Here is a 20,740-nt window from a genome sequence, read left to right on the forward strand (position 1 = left end):
GCAAGTGGATGTCACTAGAATTCTCTTCTTTATTCAGAGGAAAACCATGGGAAAATAGCTTTTATTCTTTGAACTACAGTTTCAGTTAATATGGTAGTTAAAATTGGAAGAACATTTTTACTTACGGTCTTCTTTGAAACTCTTCATAAGCACTTGGTTCTTGCATTAAAAAATACAGATAAAATTACCATTTCTTTTTATTTGATATGAATGTTCATGCTAGATCTTTTTTTATATGTAAGTTCTCCCGTTATTACGCACAGTGTTCCAAGTTAAAATAGATACCTGCCCAACAAACACACTTACAAAACTAAGGAAAGAATGGGAACAGAAATGATTAAAAAAAAAAAAATTAAATTGAGTGAATAGTGTGTCCTAAATTCTATATTATTCCTTCTGTGGTTCCTGCCATTAATAGTAAGCAGCAAATATAACTGGCAGCTCCAGCTGTTGACTTGAATAAGTCTGTGAGAATGAGAATTCATTCATCTGTTGTCAGGCAGAGTTGACTTACATATTTGAAAGCAGATCAGGTTTGGGGAAGTGGCAGTGGAGGAAGGGATGTGAAGAAAGCCGAATGTCACAACAAGGATACACTGAGAGGGGAAAGGGTAAACCTAGAACATAAGGAAAAAAGATGGTTAGACCCTGGTTAGACCACAGCAGCAGGAGAGTTTGCCTATATTGTGTGCTGAGCAGTCAGTGTGCTCCCCTTTGTGCTGACAGGCATTCCCTACCTTGCTGCATTGCAGTTTCTTCACAGGAGATTGTAAGTTTTGTCTGTGGAGAGGTTTGTATCAGTATTTTTGGAATGGAGGCATTTCAGTTAATCCTGGTCAAAGTCTGAGCAGAGATCATCCTTTATAATGGTTTTCTTTCCTCGGCTTTCTTTCCTTCAGCAGTGCTCAAAAATACATTCCACCTTTGGATAGAGTCAAGATTTCAGTATCTTTAAGACTGAGTCAGGCAGAAGAAGAGGAGTGCTATTTGGCAGCCATTTTGTGTGAATATGGATCTATGGAGGGTTTTATCCTTACATAATAATCCTAGAAATTAGCAAACAGTAAGAAACACCTGGGATGATTGTAAGTAACATAGCGCACGTGACGGCACTGGGGACTGCCTCCTGGTCAACTGGCACTGCAGCAGGCAACGTGGAGCAAAGGGCCTGAACCTTCTTTCTGCACTGTGGAGTACACTGGGAATGTAAATCTGTCACTGGCTGCTTTCAGCGTGTTGTCTTGGTAGCAGAAATTTGTGAAAACTGTTTATCCTCTTGTTTTTTAAGTGCGCGGGTGATGGCATTAAAATATTCTCTTGAGCATTTCTCAGTCTCTAGATAAATGCTGCATTTGATCCATTTAAAATTAAAAGGTTAATGCCAATCTGACTAATGACTTGGAAAATAAACAGTATTACTTACACAAAGTTACTTCTCAGATGGCAGTGCCAGCAACTGTCTCTTACAATGTTGTACAAATGCCAGGCAGTGGTGATTGGGACTGGGTAAACGAGGAAAGAAAACACGAAGTCTTACAGGAGCTTAGAATTTTCCTGGTGAGTGATGGTTCCTTGCTCAATTTAAAGCTCCCTATCTCTAAGTGAAGCATGAAATTCATTCACTTTTCTAGAGTTCCAGCCTTGATCTTGTTGTCTTTTTGTACAACAAACCAATTGCTTAGATGATGAAAACGTTTTTCCAGCACTACCCAATTTGTCCCTTTCCATCTTAGTTGCATTTTCAAAGTGCAGTGCACTGTAAATTTATTTCTAAAAATTCGTGTAATTTGATGAAAATCAGATTGAATTGATTTCTACAGATCTGTGTATTTTTATGAGTTTTAATTCCAGAGGCATATATTTTACCTTTGTCAGTGAATTCAATTTCTATATTTTGTTTGCAGTGTAAGACAAATACATAATGTAGGTATGTGTTATAGATGAGGCAATGAGACTTTGCAGGCAAAGTATCTTTCTGTACATAAACAAACAAAAAAATTCCTTGATATTTTCTTTGAAAGTCTTTTTTTGATAAACATTTTACCAGAATAATCTAGACAGGAGAAAATAATGCACAGCATGCATATCATTTGCTGTGTAAATAATAATTATTGGAGATAACAGATCATGCAGTTAACTGTCTCTGCTGTAGGAATGGTAATTAACAGAAAGTAATGATCTTCACACATGGCTTGCCGTTGAAGTTTTATATAATATGAGGTACAAATACAACTCTTCTTACTAAATGAGCTACTGAGTTAATAACTGAGATGAGTGTGTTTAGGACAGGCCAGGGGAGTGTACAGCACAGGACATGTGATGCCCATCACTCCCTTCCCGTGGTCAGGATGTACGTGCGTTGTCCTGCAAGCTGAGAGCATCTTTTAATAAAGCCTCCTCTTCTGAGAGTTGTATGTGGGGGGTTTGAATGGCATCAGCTGCACAGAAAGCTCCTTCACAGTCGTCTGTGGGGTGGATTTACCTAAGCAAAGCGGGATTAGGGAGCAGAGATCAGAGCAGGGCCATTCTGTAAATCTGCTGTTGACACTGCTGCGTGCTACGGAAGGATGGATTTTTTCATTTCTGGCTGGGTTGGCAGAGGCAAGGCGGGTTCTCACAGTATGGCTGAAATGCTGCATGCAGAGAGTGTGCGATACACTCAGATAGAGCTAGCTATTTCTCCTAAGTGCTTCTTATGCAGTGAACTATAGTTGCGAAGGAACCTGGCAGTAGACAGCCTGTGAGTGCAGACAAAACTTCCTTAGTTCCTTATCTTCTTGTTTATAAAAGCTGACTGCTGTGCCTTAGTCACACATGCATATGGGTAACGAGGATGGATGAACAGTCCCACATTGTACAGTATAGCCTTACATACTAGCTGAAAGTTGATAATACAGTTGAATTAGATTTATTTTCTTTCTTCATACTAGAGAGAACAGTGATATATAAAACCGTATTCCTACTGGCCTTGTTTGCCTTCGCAATTTGGTAATTGCAGATTCAGATTTTTCCCATCAGAATAATTAATCACTGCAAGATAAATAAGAGTGACAGTCACTTAAAAGCTTTTTGTTACTAGAATGATAGCTTTTCTTTTTCTTTTCTGGTTTTCCTGCTTAACTGTATGAGAATGAATAACTTAGTTTTTTTTTTAACTTGTCATGATGCAAGTTTTTCTATCCACTTGCATAGGATTTTCTTTTAAGTTATTTATGTTACCTTTATGTTCTTCTTTTCCTCCGTTCCTGCACTGGTGCAGGATGATTCACTTGTAAGGATAAATGCCAGTTATTTCCAAACATACCTGTAGATGAAAGCAAGCTTTAGAGTCCCCTTTCCTGCATGATATTACAAAATGTTTTCATCTAGATATATAAATACTACTTGTAGTTGTCTGATCATTTTTAGGATCCTTTTTAAAAGATTATTATTTCATTAAAAATGGGTTGCACAGTGAATGATTCTAACACGTATTTCTGTTCATGCCTGTGGTACCCTGCTGTGATAGTCATCACACTTTGGAGCTCATTATTAACACTGGCTCTAATTCAGTGTTAGCACTTTGTAGGGGATGTTATCACAAAGCAGATTTTCTTGATGGGAGCTTTTGTTTTTCTGTGAGTGGACGTAAACCACTTACTTCAGGCATCTATTCTGTGAAGTAGATTGCTTTCGCATTCTCTAATCTGTTTTAACATAGATTTCCCTTATCATCAGGAACAGAAATGCAATAATTTCACGTGATAATTTAATACCAGCTTTATAAAAATGACAGGTTTTATAAGCAAACAGTGATGCAAAAAAAAGAAAGGCTTATTAAAAACAATATAAGATGAATCACCATATAATGTTTCATAGAAGTTACATAATTATATATTATATACTATGCAGTTTGTGGAAGGTTGTCTTTTTATTACTAGAATGTTACATAAAGTCCTTTATGCAGTCAGAGACCATCAGATGAAACTCCACAGGTTTTGAAAAGATGCCATGAGTATTTCAATGTGTTCAGAACTATGCTGTTCTTTAGCATCACTAAAGAAATTTTTGAAATCACTAAAGACAGATTTGTTTTGGCAGACACTTGGCGCAGAAAATTAAGCTTTTAGAAGGTAATTTTTTAAATTCCAGAGGTTTTTTTTTTTAGAAGTACTATTACTTACCTGTCTCGTGTGTAAAGGCAGAGAGTATGGCTGGCTTCTGGCTATTCTTTAGGAAGGTACTGTGACACTTAAATCTATCTGAAATCATGAATGAGTGCTGGGCAGTAGATACAGCTCACTGTTCATCAATTCTGGATGAAAGTCTTGAGTGTGTTAAAAAGCTCCACTGCGTATTTCTCATATCAGTGTTATTTTTCTGTGGTTTCTACTTTTTATTCAAGTGAGCAGATAATTAAGTTACTTCACACTTCCCTTCACTCCAAAGAAGGATTGACAATGTTCAGTGCTGATTTGCTAGCTGTATTTCTAAAAGGTGAGAGACAAGTTGTCCTTAGAGAATCTTCTTTTAAGAAAGGACAAGATGTTCAAGCTCTCCATCATTCTTTTACTATTTCCTTTTGAATGAACAATCAGATGAAAATTGGCTGCAGTCTCTCAGTCTGTTGTTCTGCCCAGCAAAGGCATCATTCATGGTATCCTGGAGATGAACTGGCCAGAGGACGGAATTTATAATGTATATCAAACGTTACCCCACCAATCATGCAAAAAAAGTCCCTGTGAGAAAATATTAGATAAGCATTACTATAATGCATTATATACACTTGAATTCCTGCATTTGCTTAACAAAAAAAATAACAACAACCCTAACTAACCAAAGCCAATTTAAAAATAAGTTCAGCTGATACGTGCTGGATTTAAAGAGGATGAGTACATTTTGTTTGATAAACAAAATAGCTGTTGCTAGTCTTTTCGGATTTATTTAGAAATGGATGGTTGAAGAATCCTTCTCCTTACTCTGGAAATGAATACTATTGATAGACATCTTCTGTAATTATGATAGGCTATAATCAGTAGCTTAAGTCAAGTGAAAAAAAAAGCTTTATTTTTTATGTGGGTAGATTTGCTTTACAATTTGTACATTCAGTTCCTTAAACTATTCAATTTGTTTATGCTGCAACCAGAAAGTGAGCAGCAAGACTTGGTTTGGTCTTGCTGAAAGTTCAGTTTTCCTATCTGAGCTATATTTAAAAGGCAGAAGTAGAAAATTCAAAGTATTGGCAAGTTTTGTACGTTTTGATACCGCAGACACAAACCAGCTACCTGTAAACAGTGCTAGTTATATTTCAAATTAAAGCTTTTGATGTTTAAATGTAAAGGGCGTGCATTTGCTATTGTTTGATGTGATATGAAAATTTTATACAGTATGATCCTTATCACAGCTCTCTAATGAGGGTTTTTCAGATAATGCATTAGCTTAGAACAGTGGTTTAACGTCTAGAACACATAACAAGTTTTCCTTCTTTTCATTTTGAATTAGTAAAAGGCATGGAGAAGGTTATGCCAATTAAAAAGAGTATATATATAGACAACATGGAATAGATGGTGTGATGCATTTCAGACCACTAAGTGAGATTAATAATTTCATTAATTCCTTATAACTTAATTAAAAGGGAAGAAAAGTAACATTTTGATTATGTCAATTTCAGGAGCACTAAGGTTTTCATAGGCAACCCTGTAGAGAAAGCACTGTAGTTCTAGGGAAAGAACCATCGATAGATTACTACAGCCTGTATGAACATCACTCAAAGGATGTTTTCCAAATGGATGATTGCTAGTGAGATCATTGATAAACTGAAGAAAATGTCTCTCTCCTTCCTCAAAGCTAAAAAATGAGATTCTTGCCTTAAGACACATGCATCAATGCTATTAATACTGGCAAAAACACAATTCCCCATTAATTTTTCTAATTTGCTAATAACATTTTTAAATTGCAGAAGCTTCCCTGAAATTGGATTCTCACTGTCTGATAAACTCACCATTATGTGGACTGTCTCCTGTTTCTGTTTTCCGTGTCTGCAACTGTTCATGCGATTCATGAAACCTGTCTGATATCAGCACACTGTAAAGCCTCAGTTTAACAGACCTAAAACAAGGTAGCAGGTGCTTTGTTGTCATTATGAAGGTACCAGTTACAGTTCTTCAATTAAGTGCAATTTCTCTTTTGCATTTGAAGAAAAATGTTCAACTTGTTTGTCATTCATGAAAGTATAGCTAACTTTTCCAAAACTGTGGGACAGATTATTGGACAGTTATGAAATCTGTTAATCTGTTCTTAATTATGCTGAGTTTTAGCTTAGAAATGGCACATTCCTCACTCAGCTGCGTGCTCCAAAGATGTTCTTAACAGGGAAGAAGCACACTCTTGCATCTTTCTTACTAGCTAGCATTAACTGAAACCTTAGACTATATTTGAAGTAAATTGGTTGTTAATTAAAGTTAGCTAATAACAATTGTTGTGTTTAATTATTTTAATTATTTTGATTATATAGGTTACTTGTCAACAGTTCTTGTGCTTAAACAAAGCAGGAATAGCACTGGCATACATCTAACAATTGCCACTTCCCTGTGAATGCGACCGCACAAAAGAACAAGAGTGAAGGTTCTAGTGTCTCAGATTTGGAAATTGAATGCATTATCTTCAGAATTTGAGAGTTAAATTTTAATTCAATTAGATTATTATGGAAAATATGAATGATTTTGATCAATAACAGTAGGAAGTCTTCACATACAGACAAATAAGATCCGATGACATAATATAGTAAGACTGTTCTGAGGCAAATATGGAGAAAAAAGGGTCTTAAGATTCATTTTGATCTGTCCACACTGAGGCTAGAATATCCTAATCATAAGTGTATTATTATTCAGTAATGTTATTCATGGTTATTAAGAGTTCAGGTGTACAAATGTGTCTGCGATGGGAAGCTGTACAGAAGATGCATCCAGGTTCTTCTCATTGGTGCCCAGTGAAAGAATTAAGAATAGGTAATGAGAGAACACAGAAATAGAAAATTTCATTTAAACATAAAAAACGTACTCCACAGTCAGGATCAGACCTTAGAATAGGAAGCCAGAAGAGTTTTTAGAGACATTCAAATCCTGACTGGACACAGTGCTGAGCAACCTGCTGTTGTTGAGCCAGTTTTGGAAATGGCACTGGACTGAATGATCCCTCAAAACAGATTCTAATACCTTTCTGTCTCAAATATTTTGTATTTCTGTGAAAAAAGGATTGATACATCAACCTTTAACTCATGTGAAGAAGAAACAACTTTCAGGCTTGCTGTAGTATTTTTTGTCTGTATGCTTCTGTATTCAAATGAATTAGAAGTAAATTTGTCTTTCAAACTATAGGGATACTTCAATTATTTGTTATTAAAGTTAAGGGCAAACTATTAGCTCTCTCTGTATGTTAAAATGGGTAACAGTCAACCAGAGAGGGAGTACAGAGGCTGTCACACCAGCCTTTCAGTTTGTTCTTCATGCATGATTTCGTCTTTCATAACCACTCTTGGGGGAATTTATGGATAGTATCATTTTTTGCTCATTCCTGCTACGTGAGCTGAAACAAGCATGAATCCGTATTCACTGAGCCACATCACTGCTGCTCTCCTAACTTTGCTGTGCTGATAGGAAATGTCATGCTGCTTGCTGCATTACGTAATTACTGCTGGCCTCTTTTTAATACAATGACTGCATTGCCATTATTTGAGGCAACAAGAGATGTTAAAATATGCAGATTTTATATCGTGTTTTGTTTGCATAATCTGTATCCATCTCAAGTGCTAGAAATGAGAATTAAACAAAATCACAGTGTTGCATTAATTAAATAAATTGTTTAGCATTTCAAGGTCTGTCCTCAGAGAACAGGAAGAAATGTTAAATACTTCCGATGCTAATCTGATGCAGGAAGCTATTGTACAGATAAATGCTTTCTTACTCCCCATACAGTACTGAGTCAAAAAATCCTACAATTAATTTGCTAGAAAGTCTGAACAGATCTGTTAGTTAAATGGCGATTAAATAAGAAGAAAGGGTCCTGTGCTGGGGGGCACTGCCAAATGGCACTGCTGTCACTCATCTGAGGAGCCTGCTTCTTGTCAGCTGAAGGGTCCAGCTCACGTCTGATGAGTCACATAGGGGAGTCTTTTAAACTGCTTCTCTCCTACTCAGCACAGCTGAGCTCAGCAGTTTGTCCTGGTCAATAGCTATGAGAGGTACAGAGGTAATCTCATGGCTTTAATAATTTGAACAGGCAGCAGGTTTAGAGTCCTGATTTAGCCTTGATATGCAGTATCAGTACACAACTTCACTGTAGAACAGAGAGCTAAGTGATATGATACTGCTGGCTGCATTTAGCAGTTAGTAATTAAGGAGACATACAGTAAGTGGTTCAGTGAAAAGGCAGCTCTGCTGCCCTCCAGTATTAAGTAACAACTTACAACTGCTATTAAACAATATTGTTTACATTTCTAATTTTCGTCGTCAGATTTGATCTCCCTTGAGACTGCTGAAACATATTTCAAGTGTTTTTGGTTTAGTTTGTCTGGAATGTCAGTCTTTGCTTCCAGAACATACACAGTATGGATTAAGAGGTGCACATACATTTTTTGCTGCCTAAACTGAGTCCAAAATGTATGTACCATTAGAAGTCTTGAAATGACGACTATGTAATGGAACCACAAAAGATGATGTATTTTGGAGCAAGCCGATCAAAATCAGGATCTTAGGGGTTGTGGATGAAATTGGATACAATTGAAATGCTCTGCTTGAATATGAAAATTAAAGGAAGAGATCTGTGTTGGTTTAACATATGAACATTTAAAATCCTGTTGAAGGTATAAAGTAGAAATTTCATTTTCTGATGAACAGGCACCACAGATGAATGGGAACACTTATGTTACTCTAATTTAAACCATTCAAAAAAATAAAAGCTTTTAAGTTTTAAATGTTGGGCTTTAAAGCCAGTGAGTGAGATCAGAACGTACATAAGGTTAACTCAGTCTGTTGCTTCTGATGCCAGAACAGTTATGCAAGCAGCTCAAAGAAGTTAGAAGTTCTCTCTCAATCCCTTTATGCTGACCTCAATTCAAACTGATTTTTTATTTTAAATGAATTTCAACAGGATTGTACCTTATAGTGGTGATTACAAATGGCAAATATGTTATCAGAAAGCATTCTCTATAATATAACGTGTTATTTTCAGTGCTCTGTGTGACAAAGAGACAACTTAATGTTTGTTTATGTGAAAAGCCACTTAAAATTCCAAACAGTCTGAGGACAGACTGTGATCTTCCTCATCACTTAATTATCTTAATTCTAGAATTGTCCTCAAGAGGACTGAGGATCAGAATCTGTACAAGATACAAAGAGCTATTTTTTATTTTCAGTGTATTTTTTATTTTGTTCTACGTAAACTCATAGCTTTTTGATAGAATAGAGCTGAAAACAGCCATGTGTAGTGAATTTTATCTTCAGGATGCTGTATGTTTGTTTTTCTATATATAAGGGTTTTTCAAGAATAAAATGTCTGCACTTGGTTAAATAAGATTGTCCTAGTCATGTGGATAATTAACATGGAAGACGTAGTCTGCCCAGAAGGTGTGAAGTCTTGCAGCATAGAAAACTAATGGTATCCTGAGCTACTCTAGGGAAAGTGTTGCCAGCAGCCTGAAGGAGGTGATTTTTTCCCCTCTGCTCAGCACTGAAACAACTGGAGAGCTCTGTCCAGTGTTGGGCTTCACAGTACAAGAGATGTTTTTGCCACTGAAGAGAGTCTAGTGAAGGGTCCCAAAGATGCTGAAGGGACAGGAGCTTCTCTCCTATGAGGAGACAGAGAGCTGGGACCTCTCAGCTGAGCCTGGAGACTCACATGAATCTTACTCAATGTCTGTCCATCTCTGAAGGGAGGATGCAATGAAGATGGAGCCAGGCTCTTGTCAGTGATGCCTAGTCCAGGACAAGAGACAATGGGCACAAACTGGAACTCAGAATGTTTTCTCTGAACAACAGAAAATCTTTTTAATGGTGAGGGTGGCTGAGCCACTGAAACAGGTTACTGAAGGGGGTTGTGGATTCTCCCTCACCGGAGATTTAAAGGCATCTGGACGTGGTGATGAACAAGTAGCTCTAGGTGGCCCTGCTGGTGAAGGGAGGTTGGACAAGTTGACCTCTAGAATGCCCTTGAAACCTCAGCTATCCTGTGATTCTTTGGTTCAAGTACAGAATGGAATTTTTTCACAATTTAATTTGAAAAATGTATTTTCCTCTGTCTGTTGTGAATGGACATTACATGTCTATTCAATGCAATAAAGACATAATATAACAAAGTTAGTTTATTATTTTCATAGAAGTTTCTGGTAAATTTCTGATAATCGTTATTCTAGAACAGAAAAACATAGACTGAAACAAGTGAAGGCTTCATATAATATATGAAACCCTAATACTTTGATTTTGAAAGACTAGGTGGATCTACTTGCCAGTTTCTCTCTTCTTACATAAAAAATGGCAAATGAGAAAATGAAGTTTACTAAGTGTTACAGTAAAAAACAAAGCCTTTTAATTTCTTAATATATTTTTAAAAGATGGAAAAATTTTATAAGATATGCTCTCCATTTTATCTTTCTTTTTTCCATTCACCCATTTTAACTGGTGTTTTTCTATTGAAATAATTCTGAATTTCTTTTTAAATCCAAATTTGGTAGTAAATCAATGCTAACTGTTGGTTTTGGTATACTTTGACCTGGAGACCTGTTTTGATTTGATTGTTGTAACAACTTTTTAACATCTGCCTGCAGTTTGTTTTACATGAAAGTACGTACTTAAAATTGAAATACTATTGTGTAAATAATGTAAAGACTTGGGAGAAGCATTTGAAATTATACAGTGGTTAGTGGGAACTATTTATTGAGCATCGGATCAATGTCTTCCCAGTAGAACTGAGCTCAGGAAAACCAATGCATTTAAAAGTTTTTATTCTTCACATCACATTTCAGAGGCTTTTTCTCATACGGTGTGAAAGCATTTTCGTTCTCTGAGTTAATGAAGTGATTCCTAGTTAATTATTCAAAAGTAACTACTTTGTGCAGTCTTTTAAATTGTGTTCCAGGTGCCATAACCCGCAGGTTTCAGCAAACAATACATTTAGATTCACCACAGTACGAAATTTTAACAGCTAGCAGCTTCTGCAAAGGATTGTCAAGAACGGTCTTCAAGGAAACTAGTTTTGGCATATAGATTTTCAGCTGAAACAGTACAGGGAAGGAAGTGCTACTTGCCAGCTCTCATCACCATATGTTTTATTTTAATGTAATGTACAAAGAGTACAGAGACAGCAGCTGCTCTAGAGGGAGGTGGCCACTTGTTAGCAGATTTTGAAACCTTTCTGAAATGTCTGTTCATTTTCTTTTCACTGGTATTTTTTCCCTATGCTTACGTATTAGCATTCACAAGATGATCACTAAAAGTAGTCTATTTTTAGACCACTGTGAGTTGAGGGAAGTGTGATCCACTCTATGAACAAACAAAACCAAATTTTGCAAGGACTGTAGTTTGCATACTGTGAAATGTAGGTAGACTTTTATTTTCTCAGTATCCATTCACAGCTACTTATGATGAAATCGTATGTATAAATAAACTATTTTCTAGGATTCTGTGTTTGTGTTGGAAAGAAATCTGTATGTATTTAAATGGTTTCCAGTGTGGATTTCCTTGCTTGCTATGTCCATGTTTATGTCAGTGTTGAGATTCACTGTCTTTAGTGGCAGAGAAAATCAACATTGAATGAGTTTGATAGAATGTATAGAGAGAAATCAGCCCTCCCTCACACTGCTACTCATGCAGTGAAGTTGACTAAATCCACTGTTTTGAATAACCTGAAGTTCTTAGCACGTTTTGAGAACTGTGTGCCTGCAATGTTGTGAAAATTAACCTTACTTATTCAAGTGAACCGGCATTTTGAAGAGTAATTTGTTGATTCCTACCTGAAATTTTTCTGTCTGCTGAATTCAACAATCCTTTGAAATACATGTAACTGTATGTCACTGGGTCTTAAGGCAGGAATTCTTAAGTGAATTTGAGAATCCAAAGGGAAGTTATATCACACTGTTACGGGATTGTAGGATGGCATGCTTTTACAGTATGTAATAAAACTAATGTACCATATTAGCATATTTTTAGGTGTGTTTTACTTTGACTATGGGGTGTAATGCTAAAATGTCATAGTAATACAAATCTGACCCATGTGAGGTCATGGTTCATATCAAATCTAGCAGTGTTACAATTTGTTTCTGAAAGGATAAATTTTTCTGGAACTGATTTTTTTTATTCTGCACCGTTCACCTTAGAAACATCTCTCTCTGTTAAGGAAATCATATTAATTTGTCACCAGGTATATGCACCTTGTCTGGCGATAGAAATGTAGTTCTTAGGTAAATCTGGTCAAGTTTTTTTGTCCCCCCATATTGGTCTGTTATTATCTATCAGTCATTCATTTTCAAAATAGCTGCAAAAGTGTTTCTCTGGGATATTTACTAATAATTCCCTAAAGTTCCCCTTTCTGCTCTTTGTGACAGAACTTGTTGCAAGAATTTAAATCTCTGCAGGTTTACGGATTTGCAATTTGAGTTTATCATTCCCTGAGTTATTCTTCATCCCACAGATATTTCACAAGTAGACTGGATTTAAAAGTCTACGCTGACAACAGGGATGTCATTCTGAATATAGTCACTCATCTCTGATTCTGCAGAACGTGAGGGAAATGTTTAAGTCACACAGGAACTGATGGCTTAGGCTTATCAAATGCAAATGCTTTAAATGGTGTGATACTTTGCGAATTAAAATTTTGAAAGAACTTTTTCTTCTTTTGGGTCTCATAGCTTAAGTAAACACTTTTCTAATTCTGTTCAGTAGAGAAAAATTTAAGTTATCAGCAGTCTAGAGCTCACATGAGTCCCTTAAGTCTATCTGGAATCTTCGTAACACAGGAACTTTTTATTTGGAGATATTTACCCCCCCCTATGAAAGTTCTATGTGAAATATGTTTGTTTAATAGGACAGTGCAGCCTTCCTCGTGCTTGTAAATACTGAGAAACATGAGGAGTTACAGAATGATTAACATACTCCTTTTTTTTTTTAACATATGAAGCATTTGCTGTCTGAAGCAGCTGACTGATGTATTCTAGAAACAGGTGCTTCTAGAAGTAGAATTATTGTTCAGCAGGTTCTTGAAAATGCCATTTTCATGGAGATTTACTATTATGATTAGATGTAGATTTACTTTTTTATTAAGAACTGGCTGCTAGAACAAAAGGCTATCTTTCTAATTCACCATTAAAACCAACAAAAACAATTCTCTTCAAATGAGAAAAGCAAATATTCTGTTTGCAGTAAATAAAAATCAATTACGTTGGTCCTAAAGTAAGTAATTACATTTTTAATGATATGCTATCAGAAACTCTTCAGCTGTCCATGGCTGACTTAGAAGACATGTGAGACTGAATGTACTTGGGTAGTTTTTAAAAATGGGAAGGGACGTGACTGCATATTTAAATTCAGATTTTAAATTGTCCATTGTAACTTTGTTATTAATTGGGCAGAAATGTTGTGTACAGCGAAGTTATAGAAACTAATATCTAATTTTTTCTTCTTTCAGCCACCAGAAAAGGAGGGCGGCCTGCCTCGGCAGGTGGGCAATAAGACAGAATGCGGTCTCTTGGGCTTTGTCCTGGATTTGAAGCAGGATTATGAGCCTGTTCGGAGCCTCATCCCTGAGGAGAAACTTTATAAAGTTTACACATTCAACTCTGTGAGAAAGTCAATGAGCACTGTCATTAAAATGCCAGATGGTAGCTTCCGAATGTACAGCAAAGGAGCTTCTGAAATTGTTCTGAAGAAGTAAGTTCAATGGATTTCTTGTTGTGTTTTTCCAAAATCTTAATGATGCAGAACTTTCTGATGCTAATAAGACATTCCTGGCAATTCTGGTATTTGGAATATGCTAATCACAGTAGAAAAATGACACGATTCAGTACAAAGCTGTTACTGTTATCCTCAATCCCCACCTCCCACTTGCAAAATTGTTTGACATATTTTTCTTATCTTTGGCTAACACAAAATATGGATCTTTTAATGCATTTTTCATCTATATTCAGTCATTTATGAATAGTTTCTTTCAGTTCATAAACACATTTGGAAAATAAGGATGTTTAAATTTCTTTGCAAGTTCTTAGCTCACTAATTACATGTGGTTTTGGGAAGTAATGGATGAAAGGGTCTGAGAGTCTCCATAAGAAGTTACAGACAAATTCTTCCTGACAATATTTCAGTAGTGAATCTTTCAGTTTAATCTAGAAATTTGCACAAAAAAGAAGATGTTGAAGGAAAAGAGCTAATACATGGAAATACTTTTCAGCAGTCATATAATATACAATCACACTTTCATTTTTTACTGAAATAAAATAGGTGTTCCAGGATCCTTAATGCAGCTGGTGAACCTCGTATCTTCAGACCACGCGACCGGGATGAAATGGTGAAGAAAGTGATTGAACCAATGGCCTGTGATGGATTGAGAACTATCTGTGTTGCTTTCCGAGACTTCAACAGCAGCCCAGAACCTGACTGGGACAATGAAAATGACATTTTATCTGATCTGACTTGCATCTGTGTTGTCGGCATTGAAGATCCAGTAAGACCAGAGGTAAATTAAATTCTTATGTTATAAAGTAGTTCTTAGAGAACGAAACATGAATTGATTTCTAGATTTCTTGTGGTTTTCATCTTTTCTTTTTCTTGTTTTATGTAGCTGTAACAAAGATGATGATAGTGAACTTTACAAACAAGCTTTAGTTGATTGAGAAAAATAATTAATTTGATAAAAGTTCATTTAAATTTAGCAGCATAGGTCTTTGTGAGCTAGAGGATTTAAATGATTTAAATTTCTCTCATGGAAGAGTATGCTGGAGAATTGTCAGCAGTTTTATTGTGCTCTCAATGTGGTGAGGTGCAAGTAGAAAAAAAACAGGAGTAGTGACTATAATTGCCATGACTGTAATTGTGTGATATCTTCCACAGCTAACACATGTAGTCTCAGAGATCTGTGTTTTACTAAAACATCTGCCACTTTACAAACTGTCCTAAGAATGTAACTTGTGGCTGTTCAGGAGAACTTGTAAATATCATCTTTGGGCAAGGAAAAGCTTTATCTTGGACATGCTGTAGATTTCATGGATGCTGTTCTTAAATGGCTTTAAAATTGGGCCTAAAGCTTAAATTCAAGTTAACTGAGAAAATCAGTATGTGCACAATGGAAGGAGGTGACGTATTATTCCAAATCGGTCTTTAATGAGACTTATCCTGCTACTACACTTGTGAATTATATTACTACAGTAATACCAAAGGCACAAAGGGAGGTAGAAACATTGCTTGTGACAAACATACGTGGTCCTTGATAGTTAATCCTGGCAGTGGAAAATCAGTTCAATTTTACAGTGTAGAAACTGACCTACTGAGGGTACACCCCAAAATTTAAAATGTAGAGAATAAAATACTGGCATCTGCAATATCTTCTTTTGATGTTTTACTCACTGACTCAACCATAAGCATATGGCCATAGCATGCAGCTGCACAATGTGATTTGAGAGCACCAGTCCCAACACCCACTGCAGATGAGAGGGCGTGATTAAATGTTATCCCATTTTGCTTCAGGAAATTAATTCTTTGATGGTGCAGTTATTTCAGTAGATGATTAATGACTGTGGGTTTGCTCTGGAATAGGATCACTGAATGGTAACTGAAATTTCCCTACACAAAAAGAGTATGTTCTGATTCTGCATAAAGTACCTTGGTTCCAATATTGGTCTTTTTTGCTGTCTTGTTATTCTTCTTCTTTTTTTTTTAATTTTTTAAATAACATCTAAATCTTTGTGTTTGATCCACTGACAAATGGTGGCAATGTTAGACATGCAAGGAAAATTATTTCCCTAAGCCAGTTTTAAATTAGGCCTTTGTACACTTTTGACTGCTGTAACTTTGGAAAATAAGTGAAGGAAACTAGCATGATATAATTACACCTACAGGCACCAATTGCATAACTGCAGTTTGAATGATCATGGATATGTTTGACTTTTTTTCAGTATCGAGAAATGTAATCATATCCAGTAAGTCTTGGCTAAGTGAAAACAATGATAAAACCTTTACCTCTGCAGTCACTGGATAAACAGCTTTCACTTTAACTGTCATCAGATGGTGTCTTGCTGCTAATCCATCTGTCCCTACACTTCACACTGCATCTTGAAAACTATTTTAAAATAATATTAAAATATTCTTTCTGCATGGATCCCACTCCTAATGCTCTAACTAGAATACAGATAAGCTCAGGAAGTTTGTAAAGTGTCAGTGACCAATGGAACTATGAACCAGTTCTCTTCACCTCCAAAACTGACTAATGATACACATTGTTCAAAAATAGCTTTAAGTCGGATTATGTGTAAGACTGAGGGAATGGGTAGCAATAGGATTTGCAGATAATTTTTAAAGTAGCTGCAAATTATCCTTTCCTTATTCTGAGCATGTTTTATGAGAAAGCTGCTCTCATTTCATAGGCAGTAATTTCGTACAAACAAAGAGGTCAAGTCTAAGGTCTGTTTAAAGGATCAAAGAAGATGAAGGTATCAAAACACTTTGTTTCTAGAAAATTATCTGACATGTATTGATTTTCTTGTAATTACATAAAAAAATTGTAGTGACTTTTTTTTCATTGCAAGAGACATGATAAAATGTTTATCATTTCAGATTTTGCCATATGTTGGACAAGCCTATAGTTCTTTTTCTGAGACTTTGTTTTGTGGGAATTTTTCCCCATATCCCTTTCAACTGTTTTATAATCCAAAAAACTCCAAGACACAATAACAACATGAATTTCTTGAAAACTGTCTCTGTATGATACATCTCACTTAGTGGGAATTATGTATCATTCAAATTGCCATTGTAGTTGCAAATAGTAAGATATTGAGCTGTAATAAATGATCATATTATTTTACCAGGATTAATTCCACCTATTAAACAGAAACACCATTGGAGTTTATAAATTATCAAAGTGTTTTCTGCAGGAGAAAAAGCATAAAAATGAGAACTGTTATTATTATTTCTGTTTTATTGATATTCTCAGTATTCATGGATATCAGGATTTATTCTGTCAGAATTGGCAGATTAAGTAATTCCAATAAAGCAATCCAGTGTCACCATCCTGAAAATCTTTACTGTCCCTTCTGCTCCGATGTTTTCACTAAGAAAGGCTTGATTTTTTAACTTTGTTTTACTTAAGATTTTTTTGCCTATATGCACTGTTGGTGTGTTCAAATATTCACATATTTGGCATACTGCAGTGTCAGTGTTGCCATGCTATCAAGAGTACTGCATCTGTTCTGATTATAGTGTGGGGTCTTTCTTGCCATTGCATTTCCTTCCATGCATTACAAGATGATGAATTATTCAACAATGGTATCCAGCAACTGACAAGCTTTAGCTGGAGTGTAACCACTGGACACCCATGAATTTTGCATACTTTGGTTACTTAGGTTGATGAAATTCAGGCTCTAGCTTATTCATTGTCAGCAGCTGCTTTTGTCAGCCACTGAACTAAATACCTACTTGATAGCTTCTTTTTTTTTTACATTTTTTTTCCTTCGATAAATCTACAATAAAAGAACCAGCAGAATGATGTCTTGTGCCCACAGAGATATGTCTGTTTATTTTGTCAGTCTTTCTTTATTGGCTTTAATGAGTCTGTACTGGTTTATAGCAATTTGCCAAGGTACAGCTCCAATCTGTTATATCTAGGCACTGAATATAAATCAGTTCTAAATTTCACGTATTTGTCACCTGATTTTGGTAGGTATTTGTTCACTGGATAACCTCTGCATGCATATGTAGAAAGGTTTTCTTTGCAGAAAGAAAATTTAAACATTTGAAGTATGTGCCTAAATTCTGCATACGGATGGAAAATATCTGCTTCCACTGCCCACTCAGTCTGCCACGACTCTTTCTTCCCTACAGCATTAAAAAACATGAACAATATTTTAGGCATAATTACTGTACACAGTGTAAGTCAGATACCACCCACCAGCTGTCCAAAAATGAGAGAAGTGGGAGCTAGAATTATTTCCCTAACTATATGTGAGTTTGAGGTGTATTTGAAACTAGGTTGTCCTCCCATGACCTTGGTTAATGGGACTGGCACTTCATGTGAATATTTCTGTTTTTCTGTTTGTACTGTAATTTATTTTTCTCCTTCATGGTTCATATACTATGCTGGATTTAGAGGCAGTCATCTAAATCTGTCATAACCCTATGCATGAGGGTCACCAGACTTAAGTGGATATTAAGGGCGCTCCAACTTGGCAAATGGGATATAGTCAAGATTATTATTACTGTAGAAACTGAGTAAATCAGAAGTCATTTGCTTAAGTCATAAATCTGAGCTGGTTGTATGTGTCCCACAGAATTCTCTCTATCACAATGTAAAGAGGTTGGGGTGGTCCAAATGATGTTTCCAGGATGCAATTGTTGGGAAGAATATTTGCAGTTAATAGAGATGAGGGAATGGGAAGATAAACCTCTGACCCTTGATTTTTCTCTTGCTTCTGTCATCTATGTAGAAAGTCATTCTGCCAACGGCACGTTTCTGTGGGTGCAGCAGTTTTCTTCACAGTAGTGAGAAAAGTACTGGTCTGTTCCTCAACTAGGTGTTCAATGAGGCATTTTGGAGAAGAGATGCCTCAACTGCCTCTTGTTTATTAAAGAGGAAAGAACACAACTGACCAGATGAGCCATTATTTCCTGTGTATGTGCATCTGGCTGAGTTGATTTAGAAGTGTTGGAGACATTTCTAGTATCATTATTCAAGTGAATAGCACTATTTTTTTCCTGTGGAAAAAGTATGTTAATGAAGATGCAGAAACATGGTGTGAAATTGTACTTGCTGATTAGAACAATCATTATCTACAGTACGGTTTAAGGGTGTATAATATTTCTCTCTGAAATGAATTTTGGACTGAATGTGTGACATTCAGTCCAAAATGTATAGCCTTTATGGCTCTATGAACTCTTTAGAAGTAGAGTGTTTGCCACGCTGAATAAGAATGGTGGTTGTCAATCAAAGGCAACATGCTGCCCCCAGCAGTGTCGACTGTAAATATAGGGGAACTTAAAATGACTCGCCAAGCACAACATTAGCAGTGCAATGTTGTAAATGGTGGCTCCTTTCTTGATAGTTTCTGTAGTAATGGATGAGGTCAATCCAGTCTAATTAGTGACAAGTTCTACAGCATAACTGCACTACACTGACGGCTGACTACAGTAAGGTGGTGCTACTGTAGTCAGTAATATCATTTTGATGCCACTTCTTAAACGGAATAGGTTTGTTTTGTTTTTGAAAATTGCTGATTATTATTGTTTTAAAATGAGAATTCTTTTCATTGCATATTTCTATTTAAAAAGCCTTTTTTATTTTTAAATAAATCGGTTTCAATTAAGTGTGTAGATTCTACGTTCATCTCACGTACCATTACACACTAAATTCTCTGTCATTGATATACCTACTGTGCAGCAGTAGAAGGTAGTTTCATGAAGAAATAAAGCTAAGGGAAATCATCCTTCATTTTTAATTTTTTTTTAAATAAATGATTCATGAAACACTGAAGTCATTTATATCTGGAAATTCCACCTGTTGATATGCATAAATTTGAGTAGTAATGCTGTAATAAAAACTTGATTTTACTGAAAGGAAAATCTGGATCAGAAGTTAAATTATATTATTTTTCTGTACAAGATAACTGTATTCTCATGTTTTCATGTATATTGAATATTTTAGGTTCAGCACACTGCACCTCAGTGCTGAAAAGAAAAAAAAAAATAAAGCAAAGCTACGGAATACTCCTGTTTATATTAAAATCAAGAGAATCTTTAGGCAACTGATCTGAAAACTGACCTGATTGGGAACATCTGGCTTGTATTTCTGTCTCATATCTGGAAATTTTCTTTCCCTGTCATATTGCTTGTGTAGGTCCCAGAAGCCATAAGAAAGTGCCAGCGAGCTGGAATTACGGTCCGCATGGTCACTGGAGACAATATCAACACAGCACGTGCCATTGCCATAAAATGTGGAATCATTCATCCAGGAGAAGACTTTCTTTGCCTTGAAGGGAAAGAATTTAACAGGAGGATCCGAAATGAGAAGGGAGAGGTAATTCATGTGCTAAATCCATACATATTAAGAATGTGCCACAAAAACAGTGAGAATACTGACATGCTGCTTCTCCTGTGCTGATGTGTACATTGCTTCAGTAAAGACTACTTGGAGAGACTGGTACTTCTTTCTAGCAGTATTCTTTTGCAACTTAAAATACTTTTGAAAAGCCACTCTTTCCTTCTTAGAATGCAGAACCGCTACAAGTTTTGTGCTAGATTTATTCAGCATATTTTAGAACCATAGCATACCCTTCAAGAAACTCAAACTAAGGACAGGAAAAACAGGTTTGTTAGCTAAGAGGAGAAAGAAGTCAACTCTGCAGGCTTAAGTCTCATGGAAATGCTGAGAACCAGATACTTTCACTTTGTAACACTTTATGTAATCCATCTATTACTGCATTCACTCATTCTAACAGTTTGAATAATTTCAGTCTGTTCTTCAGATTTTTAATTCCGCATATAAAAGACAGATTATTGAAGCCAGCTTAAAAAAG

At 36.0% G+C, this 20,740-nt stretch overlaps 1 protein-coding gene and 1 long non-coding RNA gene across 6 annotated transcripts in view; one reads left to right on the forward strand and one right to left on the reverse strand.

Moving 5' to 3' along the window:
* The window catches only part of ATP2B2 (ATPase plasma membrane Ca2+ transporting 2), a 355,270-nt gene that overhangs the window by 290,916 nt on the left and 43,614 nt on the right, over window positions 1–20,740 (forward strand). For all 4 annotated transcript variants that reach the window (XM_048957828.1, XM_048957824.1, XM_048957825.1 and 1 more), the window contains 3 exons: window positions 13,654–13,895; window positions 14,463–14,697; window positions 20,062–20,241. In XM_048957828.1, coding sequence (XP_048813785.1) covers window positions 13,654–13,895; window positions 14,463–14,697; window positions 20,062–20,241 — 657 coding nt within the window. The remainder of the gene's footprint in view (window positions 1–13,653; window positions 13,896–14,462; window positions 14,698–20,061; window positions 20,242–20,740) is intronic.
* On the reverse strand, window positions 38–20,085 carry LOC125698906 (uncharacterized). Of its 2 annotated transcripts, none has more exons than XR_007379371.1 (5): window positions 19,987–20,085; window positions 4,164–4,718; window positions 3,220–3,304; window positions 738–922; window positions 38–617 (listed from the first exon to the last, which is right to left on the reverse strand). It is a non-coding gene; the product is annotated as an uncharacterized LOC125698906 (long non-coding RNA). The 2 variants fall into 2 exon arrangements; XR_007379370.1 differs by lacking the exon at window positions 19,987–20,085 and adding an exon at window positions 5,981–7,322.

The sequence above is a fragment of the Lagopus muta genome, chromosome 11 (genome assembly GCF_023343835.1).
Source record: "Lagopus muta isolate bLagMut1 chromosome 11, bLagMut1 primary, whole genome shotgun sequence".
NCBI lineage: Eukaryota > Metazoa > Chordata > Aves > Galliformes > Phasianidae > Lagopus > Lagopus muta.